Raw genomic sequence first — 21,419 nt, forward strand, 5'->3', positions numbered from 1 at the left:
ATGAAAACTGCCGATAGGCATGGGACATTCTCTTCTGTCCAAGGTAGAATCTGGTTCACCTCTCTCTGAGCTGAGAGACTTCTGGTGACCCCTTGTGATTGATATATGCCACAGCCGTGGCATTGTCGGACTGGATCCTGGCAGGACAATTCTTTAACCTGGAGGTCCAGGTTTCTAGAGCCAGATACACTGCCGGAATCTCTAGGATGTCGATAGGCAAGGCTCCTACTCCCCAGCCTGAAAAGGCTGGCATCTGTCGTTACTACTTTCCAGATAATTGATCTGAAGGACTTTCCCTTCAGCAGGTTCCAAGATCGTAACCACCAACTGAGGCTTTGGAACATTCACGGGGACAGCCACATTGGCAAGTCCAAAGCTTGAATCATTTTGTTTCAAGCAGACAGAATACTGCTTTCAGTTTCGAATGGAATTGAGCATAGGGAACTGCTTTGAATAAAGCTACAATCTTCCCTAACAACCTCATGCAAAGGCGAATTGAAGGATTTCTCTTTGACCTGATCATCCTCACCAGCTCCTGTATGGAGCTGATCCTTGCGGGAGGCAAGAACACCCCTTTTCTGGGCTGTGCCTATGATCAGGCCCAGATACTCCAGCCTTCTTAGTGGCTTTAAGGAGGATTACTTTAGGTTGAGAATCCAACCCAAACCTTCCAGGTAACTGCTTGTGATGGCTACACCTTGCTTCAAGCAAGCCACTGACTGGTCTATTAACAATAGATCATCTAAGTAAGCCAAGACACTTATGCCCTGTGCCCTTAACCTGACTAGAGGTGGGGCTAATACCTTAGTGAATACTCGAGGTGCTGTAGCAAGCCCGAAGGGCAAGGCTATTAACTGAAAATGCTTCTGTTCTACTTTGAACCGCAGAAACCTCTGGTGAGGAGGAAATATATGGACAAGCAGCTATTCATCTCTGATGTCGATGGACGCCAGAAGTTTTTCTCCTTGCAGGATGGAAACGACTGACTTGATTGACTCCATGCAAATGGAGCGGATTTTCAGGAACCGATTTAGATTATGTAGATCTAGACTTGGTCTGATATCCCCATTTGGCTTTGGCACCGTAATTAGGTTTGAGTAAAACCTCAAACCTTGCTCTTGTTTGGGAATCTGTCTGATCACCCCTTGAGCCAATAATAGGTCTAATGCTTGCAACAGGGATTGCCTTTTCCCTGGATCCTTGGGAACGTTTGATCTCAGAAAATGAGATGGTGGAAACTCTCAAAGCTCTAGCTTGTATCCTAGAGACACTGCAAAAGAGTACCATTTCCGCTGGAAATTGTTTGAATGTATTTATCCAAACTATCATTAAATAATCGTTCTCCCTTAAAGGGGAAACTAGTTAGAAGGTTCTTACAAGGCGTCTCAGCTGACCAACCCTTTAACCAAAAGGTCCTTCGCATATGTACAAGTACAAACGCAAGGCGTGATGCCTGGTGAATAGAATCCTTCATAGCGTCTACAGCAAAGCATAATGCTTTAGGTAGCTCGGCCAGTTCCTGTGCTTGTTGTGCAGGGAGCTCATATGAGAGCATCTGTGAACTGGTCCTTTAAGGACTGACAGATGCCTATAACAGCAATTGCAGGCTGAGCAACAGTACCTGCTAAGAAAAAAAGGATTTTAACAGACCTTCCAACTTCTTATCTGTTGGATCTTTAAGCATAAACGCATTGTCCACTGAGTAAAAAAAAAAAAAAAAATTCACATTGGAAATCGCAGCGTCAACTGCTGGAACTTTCCATCTTTTAGTGAATCTTTCTTCCATAGGATAGAGCTTTGCGAGTCTCTTTGGAAGGGAAAAAATGCTTATCCGGATGATCCCATTCGGTATAAATAAGCTTTTTTAGTAATGCATGGATGGGAAATGCATGCAAAGGCTGTAAAGGCTTCAAAGAACCCAAGGAAGAGACCGGCCCTTCAGCTAACTCTGTTAGGGGTAGCATGCAAGTAGAGCGAACCATCTTTGCAAGCCTCTGTACTTCAGATTGTGAAGTAGGGATCCTTGGGAACTTCAAGTATTGTTTCCTCTGCAGAGAAAAAAAATTACATGTCTTTCCTCCCGATCATCTGAGGGCAATACCCCATCCTGTCCCCATAATTCTCTTGGACCCTCCACTGACTGTAAAGAGTCTAAGGTGGGGGAGGGGGATCTAGGACGCTTCCTATACACTGGATGGAGGATGCGATTAAAGCCGCTAATCTTCCTTCTAATCTTGCAAGGCAGAGGAAAAAGCATTCTTCAGTCACCTCAACAGGGGCTGAAGTGTGTGAAGCAGTTGCCCCACCGCTAGCTTCCAATGACTCACCCTGGCTTGCCATGTCTGATCTCTCCGAAGAGGAAGACAGAATGGAGGCATAACTGGGATTCCCAGGGCCTGGGAGGTGATACCTTGGTACCTTTACGGTAGGTCTGGAAGACATAGTGCAAAGCACAAGCAGAGGTACACACAAAATAACAGTTATTTTGCTACTAAGTAACAATCTGTCTGGAAATGCCTGTTTACACCCTTACGTGCCCAGCGCTCTGGTGTCTCAGTGTGACAGACTGCCTCTCTTCAGTTAAAAAGTCTTTCTGAAATGAGAGTGTCTGTGATATAAAGCCTCAGGTGGAACCTGATTGGCATCCTCAGTGCTTCCCCTCAGCTATGCGGCGAGTGCTGTGTGTGTGTGGACGTTCCATCCATACACAGCGCCACGTGACCTTGCGGAAATGCCCCTCTGTGGTCTCAGGCCCTACTGACCCGGATGGCCAGCACAAAGTAAGGTGAACATACTATACACCTCTACAAGGGGGAAGGGGAAGAGGGGAAGAGGAGGGGGGTTCTGTCAGCAGATTTATAGCTTTTTTTTTTTAAACCACAGAAGCATAGGGCGTTTCCCAATGTTACTAGGTGGAAGTGCTGGGTTGTAATTACAGTGCCTTGCGAAAGTATTTGGCCCCCTTGAACTTTTCAACCTTTTGCCACATTTCAGGTTTCAAACATAAAGATATACAATTTTTATTTTTTGTGAAGAATCACCAACAAGTGGGACACAATTGTGAAGTGGAACGAAATCTATTGGATTTTTTAAACTTTTTTAACTAATAAAAAAATGAAAAGTGGGGCGTGCAAAATTATTCGGCCCCCTTGCGTTAATACTTTGTAGAGCCACCTTTTGCTGCGATTACAGCTGCAAGTCGCTTTGGGTATGTCTCTATCAGTTTTGCACATCGAGAGACTGAAATTCTTGTCCATTCTTCCTTGCAAAACAGCTCGGGCTCAGTGAGTTTGGATGGAGAGCTTTTGTGAACAGCAGTTTTCAGCTCTTTCCACAGATTCTCGATTGGATTCAGGTCTGGACTTTGACTTGGCCATTCTAACACCTGGATACGTTTATTTGTGAACCATTCCTTTGTAGATTTTGCTGTATGTTTGGGATCATTGTCTTGTTGGAAGATAAATCTCCGTCCCAGTTTCAGGTCTTTTGCAGACTCCAACAAGTTTTCATCCAGAATGGTCCTGTATTTGGCTGCATCCATCTTCCCCTCAATTTTAACCATCTTCCCTGTCCCTGCTGAAGAAAAGCAGGCCCAAACCATGATGCTGCCACCACCATGTTTGACAGTGGGGATGGTGTGTTGAGGGTGATGAGCTGTGTTGCTTTTACGCCAAACATATCATTTTGCATTGTGGGCAAAAAGTTTGATTTTGGTTTCATCTGACCAGAGCGCCTTCTTCCACATGTTTGGTGTGTCTCCCAGGTGGCTTGTGGCAAACTTTAAACAAGACTTTTTATGGATATCTTTGAGAAATGTCTTTCTTCTTGCCACTCTTCCATAAAGGGCAGATTTGTGCAGTGTACGACTGATTGTTGTCCTATGGACAGACTCTCCCACCTCAGCTGTAGTTCTCTGCAGTTCATCCAGAGTGATCATGGGCCTCTTGGCTGCATCTCTGATCAATCTTCTCCTTGTCTGAGCTGAAAGTTTAGAGAGACGGCCAGGTCTTGGTAGATTTGCAGTGGTCTGATACTCCTTCCATTTCAAAATGATCGCTTGCACAGTGCTCCTTGGGATGTTTAAAGCTTGGGAAATCCTTTTGTATCCGAATCCGGCTTTAAACTTCTCCACAACAGTATTACGGACCTGCCTGGTGTGTTCCTTGGTCTTCATGATGCTCTCTGCGCTTTCAACAGAACCCTGAGACTATCACAGAGCAGATGCATTTATACAGAGACTTGATTACACACAGGTGGATTCTATTTATCACCATCAGTCATTTAGGACAACATTGGATCATTCAGAGACCCTCGCTGAACTTCTGGAGTGAGGTTGCTGCACTGAAAGTAAAGGGGCTGAATAATTTTGCACGCACCACTTTTCAGTTTTTTATTTGCTAAAAAAGTTTAAAATATCCAATAGATTTCGTTCCACTTCACAATTGTGTCCCACTTGTTGGTGATTCTTCACAAAAAATAAAATTTTTATATCTTTATGTTTGAAGCCTGAAATGTGGCAAAAGGTTGAAAAGTTCAAGGGGGCCGAATACATTCGCAAGGCACTGTAAACCATGCAGCTAAAGCAGCTGCGTCAACCAGCCACCCCCCATATAGAAGTTTATACATATCCCTGTATTTTTTACCAAATCCCACAAGATCTATAGTAAGAACCCCCTCTGCCGCTGAGACCACACATGTTCTGAGACAGGGTGCACTAAGACACATCATAGGTAGTGTAAGTTACTCCTTATAGAGGAGACATTTATAAAGGCATATGAGGTATATTGAAAGAAAAAGCAAAGCTTCTTCCCTTACCTTGTCCTCGCTGCAGGACACTGCTGATTTAACAGACAGATCCAACATTCACCCATCACGGTGGGCTGTGTTTAAACACGCTCAAAGACTGGGGCCCTTTTAAAAGGGGTTCCGCTCCTTTGGGCCTTGTATAGCACCCCTCAGGACAACTTTAGGAAATCTAGCAAGACCAAAAAGCGTCCTGGTTCCTAGGGTCCAGCTCTCAAAGAGAAGCATTACAGGCAAAACCTTGTTCGTGCATCGAGGTCCAGGTACCATCCTACGGCCTCAGTGACGAGGATGGATCTGATTGTGGAGGTTTCTTTAAATCCAGCATGGATCCCTCCTGGAGCTCCGCAGAGCACATCTTCACTCATGACTAACACCTTAGACACTGGCAAAAAAACGGAGTGCTCCTGGAAGGAGGAGGGGTTATATAGGAGAGTCAACTTCCTGTATTGGTTATACCAGTGTCAACACCTGAAGGTAGGCCTATAACCCACCAAGTAATTACTTGAGACTCTTGTGTCCCATGATGTACAATAAAGAAAAGGGTGTGGAACTCTCTTCCACAATTGGTGGCATCAGTGGGGAGTATTGATATTTTTAAAAGGCTCTTGGACGTGCATCTTAGTGAACACAACTGGGACTGCAATGTGTGGAGATGAAATGTTCTTGATATTTCAATTTTAGAATCCCATAGAAAAATTGATATATCACATGGAATAACAAAAACATTTTGTTGCTCTCTTTTCCCAATCTTCTAAGTTTAATGTATTCTGTGTAACTCACCCCATATCACACTGAGAGTCTCATCCCCCAGACTGCTGTGTTCCACATGACAGGAGTAAGTGTCTCCCTCCTTGGTTGGCACTTCCACACTGACTCTGATCTGATAGGTGCCATCAGGATGGGGGAGAATTGGACTCATTACATCTGAAGGAACATCATCCTTCCCATTCCTCACCCACTTCACATCCACAGGTCGGGGGTGAAACCCGTACACCAGGCACTGAAGTCTGGTCACCCCATCCGACTGACGATGACCCCACACCTTCACCTCTGGGGGCACTGAGAGAGAGAGAGAAAGAGAAAAATAAAAATCTGCTGGTTGAACAAGAGGTCACATATTCATTTGGTTTAAATCATTTCCTGAATCCAAAAACAGATATTCTATCCCTTGGACACACTATGCAAAAAAAAAAGTCCAGGTAGACCCAATGTGTGAGATTATCAAACCTATCATATGAAGAGATCCAGAATGATTACATGAGAGCTGGCCAAATGTTGGGAAAGTCATGTCATGTTAGACTTGGTGAGATAATAATAATATAAATAATTCATGGGGTTTGATATGATTTCCACATTCAAATGAATCTGCTTGCCAACCGTATCACTTACATATACAGTGGCAGGGCGGCTCTGCTGTGGCAGGATCACATACCTAGTACACAATTCTGGACTTCTGGGGCGCACATGTGCTCAGCAGGTGACCTGCTCCTGCTGTGATTATATACAGTGGGAGCTGATCTGCTGGCACCCGCTGATCATTAGGCAGAGAGCCAGAGCAGCAGTCTGTCTATGTAAACAAAGCAGATCACCGTTCTGTCAATAGGGAAGGCATCAATCCTGTGTTCCTGCAAAGCAGGAACATGAATCAATGTCTTCCCCAGTAAAAGTACTTTCCATACAGTGCACAAACACCAGCTAGGCACACAATTAACCCTTTCATCCCCCTGATGTTAACACGTTCCTAGCCAGTGTCATTAATACAGTGACAGTGCATATTTTTAGCACTGATCACTGTATTAGTGTCACTGGTCCCCAAAAAGTGTCAAGCGTCAGATCTCTCTCACAATATCGCTGTCCCACTTAGAGGTCGACCGATATATCGGCCGGCAGATATATCGGCCGATATTTGCCGGTTTTTAAATAATCGGCATCGGCCGATTGTGCTGATAAAAAGCCGATTTAGAACTACAGCGGGACTTTGAAATGACTTCTGTAATAGAAGTCATTGTAAGTTGCCTGAGTCGTCATAGAAACGTCTTTCCTCCTCTCTGGGCTCTGCCAAGAAAAGAACAGAAAGATACAATGTTTACACTTCAATGAATGAAATCATCTCAGTGTGTAGAAGTTCTCAGTTTAACCATTTAAAGACTAAATCTTTTCTGACACTTGTTGCTTACAAGTAAAAGTCCTGTATTTTCTGCCAGAAAATCACTTAGACCCCCCCAAAAATTATATATATTTTTTTAGCAGAGATCCTAGGGAATAAAATAGCGGTTGTTGCAATATTTTATGTCACACGGCATTTGCACAGAGGTCTTTCAAATGCATTTTTTTGGGAAAAAATACACTATTTAAAAAATAAAAATAAAATAAAAACAGTAAAGTTAGCCCATTTTTTTTTCGTCCAAAAGTTTTGACTACATGTTTTTATTTAATATATAGTTTTTTGTTTTTTTTTTATCTAAATCATACATACAAGTAAACTGATTGGAGGTTTGTTTTGTTTAATAAATGTTTAAATGTAAGACATTTTCTGTATCACTTATGAAGACTGCTTTCACACTGGAGTGGGCAGGCGTTGATGGTAAAACGCAAGTTTTAGCGGCTCTTTACCATCATTTTAGCGGTGCTATTCGGTTGCTAGCGGGGCACATATAACCCAGCTAGCGGCCAAGTAAGAGGTTAAATGTGCCCATGAAGCACTGCTGCCAAATCGCATTGCATGCGCTTCGGCAGTGGTGCCAATTCATATCAATGGGCAGGAGTGGTGGAGGAGCGGTATACACCACTCTAAACGTGCTGCTTGCAGGACTTTTTTTTTAAGATCCTGCCAGCGCATCGCCTCAGTGTGAAAGCACCCTGTCTTTCACACAGACTGCAGGGGAGCCATTTTGCAGGCACTTTACAGGCGCTATTTTTAGCCCAAAAGCGCCTGAAAAATGTCCCAGTGGGAAAGGTGTGTTAGATCAAGGGGGATTTAAAAAAAAAATAATAATAATAATAATAATAAATAAAAAAGGAAAAAAATAAATAAATAAAATAAAATCGGCCTAACATATCAGCCCAAAAAAATCGGCATCATATATCGGCTATCGGCTGTCATGATTTCTAAATATCGGCATCGGCCAGAGAAAAACCCATAGCGGTCGACCTCTAGTCCCACTATAAGTCACTGATCGCCGCCATTGCTACAAAAAAATAAAGAAAGAAAAATTCTACAAATTAATCCCATAGCTTGTAGACGCTATAACATTTGCGCAAACCAGTCGATATACGCTTATTGGGATTTTTTACCAAAAAAATGTAGCAGAATACCTATCAGCCTAAACTGATGAAGAAATTAGATTTTTTTTACTGGATATGTTTCATAGCAGAAAGTAAAAAAAAGTTGTTGTTTTTTTTTTTTTCAAGTATTGGGCTTTTTATGTTTACAGCACAAAAAATAATACACAGAGTTGATCAAATACCACCAAAAGGAAGCAAAAATCTGTGGGGAGAAAAAGGACATACATTTTATTTCGGTACATTGTCACATGACTGCGCAATTGTCAGTTAAAGTAACACATTGCTGTATCTCAAAAAATGGCGTACCATATTTTTCACTCCATACAACACATTTTTTTTCACCCAAAAAATGGGGGGAAATGTCTGCGTCTTATGGAGCGAATATTGACCAGCCACTCCCCCGTGGCTGCTGCCTCTCGCTATGTGCACACACGGGACACACCACCGACTCGGGCCACCCTCACTTTTCCACAACTGGTTACATTATCATGCAGTTTCACGCTCCTCCAGCTAACCATAAGCCAGCCCCACCCAAGCCCATGCAAAGGGAATGCCACGTAGACTCCAATCGCGGTGCTGGTAGCCCAACATGGGGTCATCCTTTCTGAGGATTCCTTCCCCTTGGGCTGCTGCAAGCCAATGGGGCAAGAGGGAGGCGGGGCCAACTGCCAGAATGAATGGGATGGGAGGTGAGATGAAAAAGTAGCTGCCTGGCTGTCAAAGTAACAAGGGGTGATGAGAGCGTCAAGCGGAATGTGTGTTTAGAATGCTGAAATAAATGCTCAAGTATTTATGGGAGTATTCACAGTTGTGCTCATAAGTTTACATACCCTGGCAGAATTTACGATTTCTTTCAGAGAATATGAATGATAACAAAAAAAAAAACTTTTCTTTCATGCGTAGAGTTTGGCTGAAGCCATTTATTATCAATCAACTGTGTTTACTCTTTATAAACCATAATGACAACCTAAACAATCCAAATTACCCTGATCAAAAGTTTACATACCCCAGTTCTTCGTATCGTGTATTGTCCCCTTTAACATCATTGACTACTTGAAGTCTTTTGTAGTATTTGTGGATGAGGCTCTTTATCTTCTCAGATTGTAAAGCTGCCCATTCCTCTTGGCAAAAAGCCGCCAGTTCCTGTACATTCTTGGTCTGTCTTGCATGAACTGCACGTTTGAGATCTCCTCAGAGTGGCTCAATGATATTGAATAGGTCAGGAGACTGAGAGGACCACTCCAGAATCTTCACTTTATTCTGCTGTAATCAATGACAGGTCAAATTGGCCTTTTGTCTTGGATCATTGATATGTTGGAATGTCCAAGTACGTCCCATGCACAGCTTCCTGGCTGATGAATGCAAATGTTCCTCCAGTATTTTTTGATAACATACTGCATTCATCTTGCTAACAAGTTTGACCAAATTTCCTGTGCCTTTGTAGCTCATACATCACCAAAACATAAGCAATCCATCTCCTTACCTTTCATCACAGGCCTTGTTGATTCCTCTCCAAATATAGCATTTATGGTTGTGGCCAAAAAGCTAAATTTTGGTCTCATCACTCCAAATGACTTTGTGCCAGGTTTGAGGCTTGTCTCTATGCTGTTTGGCATATTGTAAGTGGGATACTTTTTGGCATTTGCATAGTAATGACTTTCTTCTGGCGACTCGATCATGCAGCCCATCTTTCTTCAAGTGTCTCCTTTTTGTCCATCTTGCCACACCACATGTTTTCAGAGAGTCCTGTATTTCACCTGAAGTTATTTGTGGGTTTTTCTTTGCATCCCAAACAATTTTCCTGGCAGTTGTGGCTGAAATTTTAGTTGGTCTACCTAACCGTGGTTTGGTTTCAACAGAACACCTCATTTTCCACTTCTTGATTAGAGTTTGAACACTGCTTATTAGCATTCTCAATTCCTTGGATATCTTTTTATATCCACTCCCTGTTTTATTCAGTTCAACTATCTCTTCTCGCAGATCCTTTGACAATTCTTTTCTTTCCCCATGACTCAGAATCCAGAAACGTCAGTGCAGCACTGGATGAAAGATGCAAGGGGCTGTCAGGAGTCCACAAACTCATTGACCTTTTATACACACACTAATTACAAGCAAACAGATCACCGGTGAGGATGGTTACATTTAATAGTCATTCAAACCCCTTTGCTCAACTTGTGTGCATGTCAGGCCAAAATCACCAGGGTATGTAAACTTTTGATCAGGGTCATTTGGGTATTTTCTGTTGCCATTATGATTTAAAAAGAGTAAAACAGTTGATTGATAATAAATGGCTTCAGCCAAACACTAACCATGAGTGAAAGAAATATTTTTTATTATCATTCATATTCTCTGAAAAATGACCAAGAAATCATAGATTCTGCCAGGGTATGTAAACTTGTGAGCACAACTGTATGTGAAGACCATGCTAGGTGCTTAGATAGATGAAAAGAGACAGGACTAACTACACTCCTTTTCACCTTCTTTTCTTACCATTTCAATATATTTGCTTGTATTATGACAGTGGTGTGTATACTGTGCTATATATCTATAGGAACATGGGAGACATCCTGCTATAGATCTACACCGTATGGCCTTATAAAATCCAATTACTCACTCATCAGATTATACTCACATAAACACTGGTGTATCTTTATTTATTATAGGAATATATACCGCTGGCTAACATCCATTTCTTTGCCAGGCTTTGTATGGGTCATAATTTTTTTTTTTTTTGCTTTCCTCCTCTAAAACCTATGTGCGTCTTATGGTCAGGGGCATCTTATGGAGTGAAAAATACGGTAAATGTATTTTTTGGGATTTTATGTGATAGATCAACACAAAGTGGTACATAATTGTGGAAGGAAAATTAATAAATTGTTTTCATTTTTTTTTTACAAATAAATATGTGAAAAGTGTGGTTTCCCTTTTATATTCAGCCTCCCTGAGTTAATACTTTGTAGAACCACCTTTCTCTGTAATTACAGTTTCAAGTATTTTTGGGGATGTCTCTACCAGCTTTGCACATCTAGAGAGATTTTTTGCCCATTTTTCTTTGCAAAATAGCTGAAGTTCTGTCAGATTGGATGGAGAGCGTCTAGAAACAGCAATTTTCAAGTCTTTCCACAGATTCTTAGTTGGATTTAGGTCTGGACTTTGACTGGGCCATTCTAACACATGAATATGCTTTGATCTAAACCCTTCCATTATAGCTCTGGCTGTATGTTTAGGGTTGTTGTCCTGCTGGAAGGTGAACCTCCGCCCCAGTCTCAAGTCTTTCACAGACTAAAAGGTTTTTTATTCTAATGCCGCATACAAACGGTCAGACTTTCCGACGGGAAATGTTCAATGTGAGTTTGTTGACAGAAATTCCGACTGTGTGTATGCTCAATCAAACATTTGCTGTTGGAATTTCCACCCAGAAATGTTTGAGAGCAGGTTCTCAAATTTTCTGCCAACTTCACATTGTTGCCGGAAAGTCAGAGCGCATGTACACAAGTCCATCGCACAAAAGTTCACGCATGCTCGGAATCAAGCAGAAGAGCCGCACTGGCTATTGAACTTAATTTTTCTTGGCTCGTCGTACGTCCTGTACATCACAGCGTTCCCACGTTTGTAATTGTTGGCCAACATTAGTGTGACCGTGTGTATGCAATACAAGTTTGAGTCAACATCCTTCAGAAAAAAATCCACGGTTTTGTTGGCAGAAAGTCAGATTGTGTGTACGTGGCATAAGATTGCCCTGTATTTGGCTCCATCCATCATCCCATCAACTCTGACCAGCTTCTCTGTCCTTGCTGAAGGAAAAATCCCCACATGATGCTGCCACCACCATGTTTCACAGTGGGGATGGTGTGTTCAGGATGATGACCAGTGTTCATTTTCTGCCACACATTGAACTTTTTGCAATAAAAGCAAAATGCTATGTTGGTCTTATCTGACCAGAGCACCTTCTTCCACGTGTTTGCTGTGTCCTCCACATTCATATGGCTTTCTTTCAACAACGGCTTTCTTTTTGCCACTATTCCATAAAGGCCAGATTTGTGGAATGCACGACTAATAGTTGTCCTGTGGACAGATTCTTATACCTGAGGTGTGGATCTCTGACGCTCCTCTAGAGTTATCATGGGCCTCTTGGCTGCTTCTCGGATTAATGCTCTCCTTGCCCGGCCTTTCAGTTTAGGTAGATGACCATGTCTTGGTAGGTTTGTAGTTGTGCCATACTCTTTCCATTTCCAGATGATGGATTGAACAGCGCTCCATGAGATGTTTAAAGGTATTTATACTGAGATTAAACTACACACAGGTAGACTCTATTTACTAATTAGGTGACTTCTGAAGATGATTGGTTCCACTAGATCTTAGTAAGGGGTATCAGAGTAAAGAGGGCCGAATACAAATACTTGCCACACTTTTCAGATATTTGTAAAAAAAAATTAAAACCATTTATCATTTCCTTCCACTTCACAATTATGTGCCACTGTGTGTTGGTCTATCACATAAAATCCCAATACAATACATTTATGTTTTTGGTTTAAAAATGTGGAAAATTGCAAGGGGTACGAATAATTTTTCAAGGTACTGATTCAGACCCCCAATGTCTCTGTGTGCACCCAACAATACCAGAACAAGGCTGACCTAAACCACCTATTATGGTGATATCCCTATAATGGTGGATGTATACAGAGCAGTGTGTAAAGTTTAGTGCATTCATTTATAAAAGGTATAGCGGCTGATCACCTGGCAAAGTGAATGTCTATTTTTCAGTGTTTAAATAGAACTAAAGTCAAATTGTTTGTTTTATTTGGATAGCATAATGGAGTTTTTTTTCTATGTGCACCTCTGGGGAGATTTTTCTTCACTTCCTGTCCCATAGCCTAAACAAAAAAAGTGAGGAAATCCCTGGTTGCCACCAGAACATAAAGGGGTTGTAAAACCTATGCATTAAGGTGAAAAAACTCCTTAGCCCCCCCCCACCATTTTACTCACCTGAACCCATTCGTTCCCTCAGTGGAGAGGCGCTCTACCTTCCTGCCCGAGATTTTTGGCTCTTGATTGGATGACCACTGCTGTCAATCAAATCCAATGAAGTGTGTGCTGGGGGCCCAGTCCGGCATTCTGTGTCTACAGATGCAAATGCTTGCAAGATAACCCCCAGGGAGAGCGCTTCTTCTAGGTGGTTTACAGATGCGAGGAGGAGCCACAATTACCGCTTGGGGACCTCAGAACACAAGGTGTGGGGGCCACAATTTGCAAAATGAACTGCTCAGTGGAGGTATGACATGTTTGTTATTTAAAAAAAACAAAAAACAATGGTTTAGTAACCCTTTAACTCTCAGTTATAATGGTCACCAGGACAAATAGAGATGGGGAATCTCACTAATGGGGGTGCAGACAGCAATAAAACCCTGACAGGGGTCCTAATTCCTCTCAACTCCATCCATAAATTTACCAAAATTTTTCCTTTAGTTATACTTTAACTATTTCAATACCGGGCACTTTCGCACCTTCTTGCCCAGGCCAATTTTCAGCTTTCAGCGCTGTCACTTTTTAAATGACAATTGCGCGGTCATGCTACACTGTACGTAAACTACATTTTCTCATTTTGTTCCCACGAATAGAGCTTTATTTTGGTGGTATCTGATCACCTCTAAAGTTTTATTTTTGCTAAATGAATAAAAAAAGACTGAAAATTTTGGAAAAAAAGGTTTTCTTTGTTTTTCTTATAAAATTTTGTAAATAAGTAAGTTTTCTCCTTCACTGATGGGATATGACAAGCTGCACTCATAGGTGGCACTGGTGGGCACCGATAGGCGACACTTACATAGTTACATAGCTAGTAAGGTTGAATATAGACACCAGATCATCCAGTTCAACCTGAGTGTCTACAACTGTCCCTATCCCTGTACATTGCACGCTCACATTGGTCCCTACCCTCAAGGAGCCCACAATCGATGGTCCCCATTCATATACTAGGGCCAATTTTGGACAGAAGCCAATTAACCTACCTGCATGTCTTTGGAGTGTGGGAGGAAACCGGAGTACCCGGAGGAAACCCACACGGGCACAGGGAGAACGTGCAAACTCCATGCAGGTTGTGTTGTGGTTGGGATTCGAACCAGTGACCCTTCTTACTGCTAGGTAAGAGTACTAACCACTACACCATTGTGCAACCCTGTGACACTGAAAGGCTGCACTGATGGGTACTTATTGGCGGCATGTATAAGCAGCACTGCTGGACACTGAAAGGCGGCATTGATGGGCACTGATAGATTTAACTGCTAGGCATCACTGGTGGCACTGGCAGGCATTGGGGATGGGCACTGATTGGCAGCTGCCTGGGCACTGACTGGCATTTCCCTGGTGGTCTAGGGTGGCATACCTGGTGGTCCAGTGTGGTGGCCATCCCTGGTGGCGGGCTGCACTGATAAACAATCATCGCAGACCGCCCTCCTGTCAGGAGAGCAACCAATCGGCTCTCCTCTACTCATGTCTGTCAGATGCGAGTGAGGAAGAGCCTTTTCCTGTTTATATCGTGATCACCTGTGATTGGACACGGCTGATCACATGGTAAAGAGTCTGTCAGACTGACACGCCACGATTGCCGCGATGCGTGCCCCCCAGTTCCCGACCGCCGCACGACGATGTACGTCGACAGCATGGCACGGGCAGGCATATGGGCGTACATGTACGTCCCTGCCTTCTCCCGGGTCGGGGGCCCGATTGGGCCCCCGCCCGGTGCCTGCGGCGGTCGGTATTCGTTCGGGAGAGATCTGGGATGAGGGGGCGGCCATTCATTCATGGCCACCCCCTCGCGATCGCTCCCGACGAATAGAAATGTCCGGTGACATCACTTCCTCTCCTGTAATGTAAACACAGGAGAGGAAGTGATGAAATCTCTCCTCCGTGTCGGTATTTTTCGTTCCGGCACCGAGGAGAGAGGATCGGTGAGTTGCACAAGCACTACACTACACAGTAGAACATGCCAGGCACACTCACACCCCCCCTTTACCCCCCGATCACCCCCCCCCAATTACCCCTGCCCCCCCAGTCACAGTGACACCAATGCATTTTTTATTTTTTTTTGCATTGGTGGCATGTGTGAGCAATATATCATTTAATGACAACTTTGTGTAAAAAAAAAAAAAAAAAAAATTTTTTTTGTCATTATTCAATCGCTTGAGGCAAAAAAATAAAATATTCAATGGGCTCAACATGCCACTTATCAATTTCCTTAGGGGGTCTACTTTCCAAAATGGGGTCATTTGGGGGGGTTTTGTACTGCCCTGCCATTTTAGCACCTCAAGAAATGAGATAGGCAGTCGTAAACTAAAAGCTGCGTAAATTCCAGAAAACGTACCTTAGTTTGTAGATGTGACAACTTTTGCGCAAACCAATAAATATACAGTTACTGACTTTTTTTTTTACCAAAGACATGTGGCTGAATACATTTTGGCCTAAATGTATGACTAAAATTGAGTTTATTGGATTTTTCTAATAACAAAAAGTAGAAAATATAATTTTTTTTCAAAATTTGCGGTCTTTTTACGTTTATATCGCAAAAAATAAAAATCGCAGAGTCAGTCAAATACCTTTAAAAGAAAGCTCTATTTGTGGGAAGAAAAGGACGCAAATTTTGTTTGGGTACAACATTGCATGACCGCGCAATTACCAGTTAAAGCAGCGCAGTGCCAAAGTGTAAAAAGACCTCTGGTCATTTACCAGCAAAATGGTCCGGTCTGAAAGTGGTTAATAAATAAGATGAAACTGTGATCACTTTCAGTACCCAAGAATGTACAAGGAATATAACAGTATCTCACAAAAGTGAGTACATCCCTCACATTTTTGTAAATATTTTATTATATCTTTTTATGTGACAATACTGAAGAAATGACACTTTGCTTCAATGTAGAGTAGTGAGTGTACAGCTTGTATAACAGTGTAAATTTGCTGTCCTCTCAAAATAACTCAACACACAGCCAGTATTCGAGAGTGAGAGTGATAAATTTAACACACCTGCTCTCCATTCACACCTGAGTGTTTGTAACACTAACGAGTCACATGACACCAGGGAGGGAAAATGGCTAATTGGGCCCAATTTAGACATTTTCACTTAGGGGTGTACTCACTTTTGTTGCCAGTGGTTTAAACTTCAATGGCTGTGTGTTGAGTTATTTCGAGGAGACAGCTAATTTACACTATTATAGAAACTGTAGACTTACTACTTTACATTGTAGCAAAGTGTCATTTATTCAGTGTTGTCACATGAAAAGATAGAATAAAATGTTTACAAAAATGTGAGATTATATAAGGCGTAGCTATAACATATATGACGTATATAGTGTAGTGAGTATATATGGCAGGGCTCGACAAAACCCGGGCGCCAGGTCGCATTGGCGACTAAAAATAGCGACCTCGCGCCTGGGGCAGCACAGCTGGGGGTATCCTGTCTCTGTGGACCCCCCCAGCGTGATCGCGTCGGGCCGTTCCGCCGGCGGCCGAAAATTTAGGCCGCGGCTTTGAGGCCTTCTGCGGTCCTATGATTCCTTATGGAATCTGGCGCCCTCTTGTGGTCGCTGTTGGTATGACAAACCAGCAATGCTAATTTCCTCTGCAAAGTTTCCTCTGCCTGTTTTATATTACCCGCCTCTTCTTCCCTTTATTTAGAACCCCCTAAACATTATATATATTTTTTTATTCTAACACCCTAGAGAATAAAATGGTGGTTGTTGCAATACTGTCTGTCACACCGTATTTGTGCAGCGGACTTACAAGCGCACTTTTGTTGGGAAAAATAATTTAGTTAATAAAAAAATAAGACAACAGTAAAGTTAACCCAATGTTTTTTATATTGTGAAAGATAATGTTACGCCGAGTAAATTGATACCCAACATGTCACGCTTCAAAATTGCACCCGCTCATGGAATGGCGACAAAATTTTACCCTTTAAAATCTCCATAGACGACGTTTAAAAAAATTCTACAGGTTGCACGTTTTGAGTTACAGAGGAGGTCTGGGGCTAGAATTATTGCTCTCGGTCTACCGATCACGGCGCTACCTCCTATGTGTGGTTCGAACACCGATTTTATATGCGAGCAGGACAGGGCGCGTATAAAAATTATTATTTTTTCTGCTTATTTTAACTTTTTTTTTTTCCACTGTTCTTTTAAAAAAAATGTTGTGTCACTTTTATTCTTATTACAAGGAATGTAAAAATCCCTTGTAATAGAAAAAGCATGACAGGTCCTCTTAAATATGAGATCTGGGGTCAGAGAGACCTCACATCTCATATTTACACTAAAATGCAATTTAAAAAAAAATCGTCATTTGAAAAAAATAAAACAAATAAAATGTCCCTCTAAGAGCTACGGGCAATGACTTGGAGACGGGGGGGGGGAGGGGGGCGGCGACGGCACTGCTATCTTCCCCTCACTCGTCTCCATGTCAGGCCAGGGACAGGTCCGGATCGCCGTCACCGACCTGGCTCTTAACTTTTTAAGCTGGCTCCTAGATTCCAAGCAAATTTGTCAACCCCTGATATATGGTGTGCAGATATAACATATTTCCTGGCCCACCTCACGTCAGCACACAACGGGTTAACACTTCCTCTGGAGCCCCACAGAATCACCTCTTCCTAGCAAAATAAAAGATAACCCTTCCCCCAACAGAAGTGTTCCGTTTTGGTCATGCTCCAGGCCAACTGTTGATTGCAGTTTGTAAATACTTTGTTTGCTGCAGTATATCCTCTGCCAAACCTACCCCTCCATGTTCATCCTCTCATGGATTGAAAAGACCCTGAATGTTGGATGGTAAACCCTCCTAAAAACTGTGTGCCCAGTGTGCTGGTACATGGGGAAAATGATGCTGGATGCTATGGATTTGGGGGGGCCCCCTATGCCATTTTTTTTTATTTGGCACAGGGTTCCCCTTAATATCCATACCAGACCTGAAGGGCCTGGTGGGGATTTTCGGAGGGCCACATGCAATTTTTTTTCTTTTTGGTTTGGGGTTCCCCTTAATATTCATACCAGACCCAAAGTGCCTGGTAATGGGCTGGGGGATCCCATGCCCGTTTTATCTATATTGCCGAGACCCGACAATCCATTACAGAGGCAATCAGTTTTAAATGACAATTTTTCCTTTAGAAATGTCATTTTGCTGTGGTACTTCTCTAAACACGGGGAAATGTGCCACTTTACAGCCATACTATAGACACTCCCAGGCATGATATTGAAAGGAATATTTCATTTATATTGTTTCACTTTAAGCATTAAAAAAATCACTGCTCCCAACAAAATGGTTGTTTTGAAAAAAAGATTTTTGCATTGATACATATCCCCGGAACTATGACTAAGCACCGTGTCTGGTGTGAAACATGTCAGCAGCTGTGCAGTTAGTCTGTACATTAGCCTAGATGCCATGATTTTAATCATATTTTTGCAATAAAGTTGAATACTTTGGAGTGCGGCTATCCAGCTACATTTTATTCACTGTGATTCCTGTTGCAAACAGAGCTGCCACCCTGTGGGATTGTGGAGACAGCTATTTTGGGAGAGGTCATTACTTTGGAGCGGTAATCTTTTTGTATCCCTGGGGCAGGACCCGGGTCCTAAAACACATTTTATGACAATAACTGGCATATAAACTTTTTTTTATTATGTATTCTCTTTTATTATGTAATTAGACATACATCAATACATATTAAAAAAAAAGTCTCATTTCTATAACCTCATTACAATGTACATTTATTCTCCCTTCTCCCCCACCCAAAAAAAAGTGCTTTAATTGCGCATACCTCCATTTGTCTAGTGGCAATTATGTGTAATTTCAGTATATGTGTATATCCTAGTCCCCTACATCAAATCTTGCAATGATATTTCTTCTTCTTTTGCCCATCTAGTGAAATATATGTGTTCCTTTTTCCCCGGCTTAAAGTAGTTTGTGTCCAGTATAGACATAAGTGGTGAATTGTATTCCCAGTGATGCAATCTCCCTAATTCATTCCATATCTTAAGTGTTTCTTAGTGTTCCTTAGGCACTGTGTTATTTTATATCATAGTTTGATTTTATGCACTTTTGTGTTTTTTTTGTATAATTTTTTTTTTTAGAACTTTGTCGTTCTATTGTGATTTAATTAACTTTCATCTTCATTGCACTTAGCACTTTTTTACTTTATTTTCACAAGTTAAAATTTATGCACTTGATGAATAGGCTCCGTAGGGCATTTCATTTTTTCATATTTTATTGATTTGTTTTTTCCTTTTGGACGGTATCTATTTATGAATTTATTTTTATCAATTGGGTGTAACTACTTTTATTGAGTATTCATTTAAGAAAAAAAAAAAAATTCTGTCCCAACATTATTTTAACTATTAGCCATTGTCATTCATTTACACTTACCCTAGAAGCACATAGCACTTTTTGGTTGTTTTGATCTTTGCAGGCTTAAGGGCGATGGTGAAGGGTTATTGTTTACATTATTTATGTGACGCAAGCCATAGTTGACTCTGTAGTGCATTTACTTTTACTATTTTGACGATATTAGCTATATCTAGTTATAACAATCATAATAGCATATTAAGTGTATATTTTATTGGATAAGTATACTATTTATGGTTAGGGTTTAGGCGAAGACACCTCTGTAGTGTGTTTACCAATTTTTTTTCTATATAACACATTGCACTTTGATATCTAGTCGGCACTTTGCACATTTCTATTCAATTCATTCAGAATCATATGTGACCAGATTTCTACTTTACTAGTGGGTCACGCAAGCCATAGGTGACTCTGTAGTGCGTTTACTTTTACTATTTTGACGATATTAGCTATATCTATTTATAACAATCATAATAGTATATTAGGCGTAAACATTTGAGATCATCTCTCATTGTCGAATCTTTCACACAGAGACAGCGTGTGATGAGAGAGAATCTGTGAGTTTTAACCAGTTGCCAACCGCCGCACGACGATGTACGTTGACAGAATGGCACGGGCAGGCATATGGGCGTACATATACGTCCCTGCCTTCCCGCGGGTGGGGGGCCCGATCGGGCCCCCCCGGTGCCAGCAGTGGTCGGTATCCGTTCAGGAGCGATCCGGGATGAGGGGGCGGCCATTCATTCATGGCCACCCCCTCGCGATCGCTCCTGACGAATGGAAGTGCAGCGTGACATCACTTCCTCTCCTGTAATGTAAACACAGGCAGAGGAAGTGATGTAATCTCTCCTCCGTGTCGGTATTTTTCGTTCCGGCACCGAGGAGAGAGGATCGGTGAGTTGCACCAACACTACACTACACAGTAGAACATGCCAGGCACACTCACACCCCCCCCTTCACCCCCCCAATCACACCTGCACCCCCAGTCACAGTGACACCAATTGCATTTTTTTTTTGCATTGGTGTCATTTGTGACTGTAATAACTGTTAGGGCAGTTAGGGTTAGCCCCCTTTAGTTCTAAGGTACCCCCCTAACCCCCCCAATAAAGGTTTAACCCCGTGATCACCCCCCGTCGCTAGTGTCACTAATGCTGGGTTCACATTGCAGCGGTTTATGAGAACTGCAGTGCAAATCACATCCGATCTCTGTGCGATTCGAGTTCAGCCATACAGATAGTATGGCTGAATTCGCGTGGCCCCGCCGCAGACTCGCACGGGACCCTTTTTTTGGTCCGCAGCAGAATCGGATTGCATGGGTGTTCACACCATGCGATCCGATTCCTGTCCGAGTTTGAAGATCACACTGCGATATGCAAACTGATCTGGGGGTGTCATTAACATTTCACTGACACTCCCAGCAGTTCGCATAGGGCAGTGTGATGCGGGAACCCGCCGCAGATTGGTGGCGTTCCCGCATCGCTCCAGTGGGAACCCAGCCTAATAAGCGATCGTTTTTCTGATCGCTGTATTAGTGTCACAGGTGACGCTAGTTAGGCAGGTAGGTATTTAGGTTCGCCTCAGCTTTTTATAGGGCCAGGGACCCCCATATACTACCGCATAAAGCCCCCTGATTGCCCCCTAGTTAACCCTTTCAACAGTGATCACAATATAACTGTTACAGGTGACGCTGGTTGGTTAGTTATTTTTTTTATAGTTTCAGGGCACCCGCCATTTATTACCTAATAAAGGTTTAACCCCCTGACCACCCGGCAGGTGATATAAGTTTGAGGGTCAGATAAGGTCTGCGTCGCCCCAGGCAGCGTCAGGTTAGTGCCAGTACCGCTAACACCCACGCGCAAAGCATACACCTCCCTTAGTAATATAGTATCTGATCAGATCTATATTAGCGTCGCCAGCAGTTTAGGTTTCCCAAAACGCATTGTTAGCGGGATCAG

At 42.5% G+C, this 21,419-nt stretch overlaps 1 protein-coding gene across 2 annotated transcripts in view; it reads right to left on the minus strand.

Moving 5' to 3' along the window:
• The window catches only part of LOC143984528 (class I histocompatibility antigen, F10 alpha chain-like), a 374,849-nt gene that overhangs the window by 280,507 nt on the left and 72,923 nt on the right, over positions 1-21,419 (minus strand). For both annotated transcript variants that reach the window (XM_077484648.1, XM_077484647.1), the window contains exon 4: positions 5,587-5,865. In XM_077484648.1, the coding sequence (XP_077340774.1) occupies positions 5,587-5,865 (279 nt within the window). The remainder of the gene's footprint in view (positions 1-5,586; positions 5,866-21,419) is intronic.

Source organism: Lithobates pipiens, unplaced genomic scaffold (genome assembly GCF_037356315.1).
Source record: "Lithobates pipiens isolate NorthernLeopardFrog02 unplaced genomic scaffold, aLitPip1_a1.2 Scaffold_1, whole genome shotgun sequence".
NCBI lineage: Eukaryota > Metazoa > Chordata > Amphibia > Anura > Ranidae > Lithobates > Lithobates pipiens.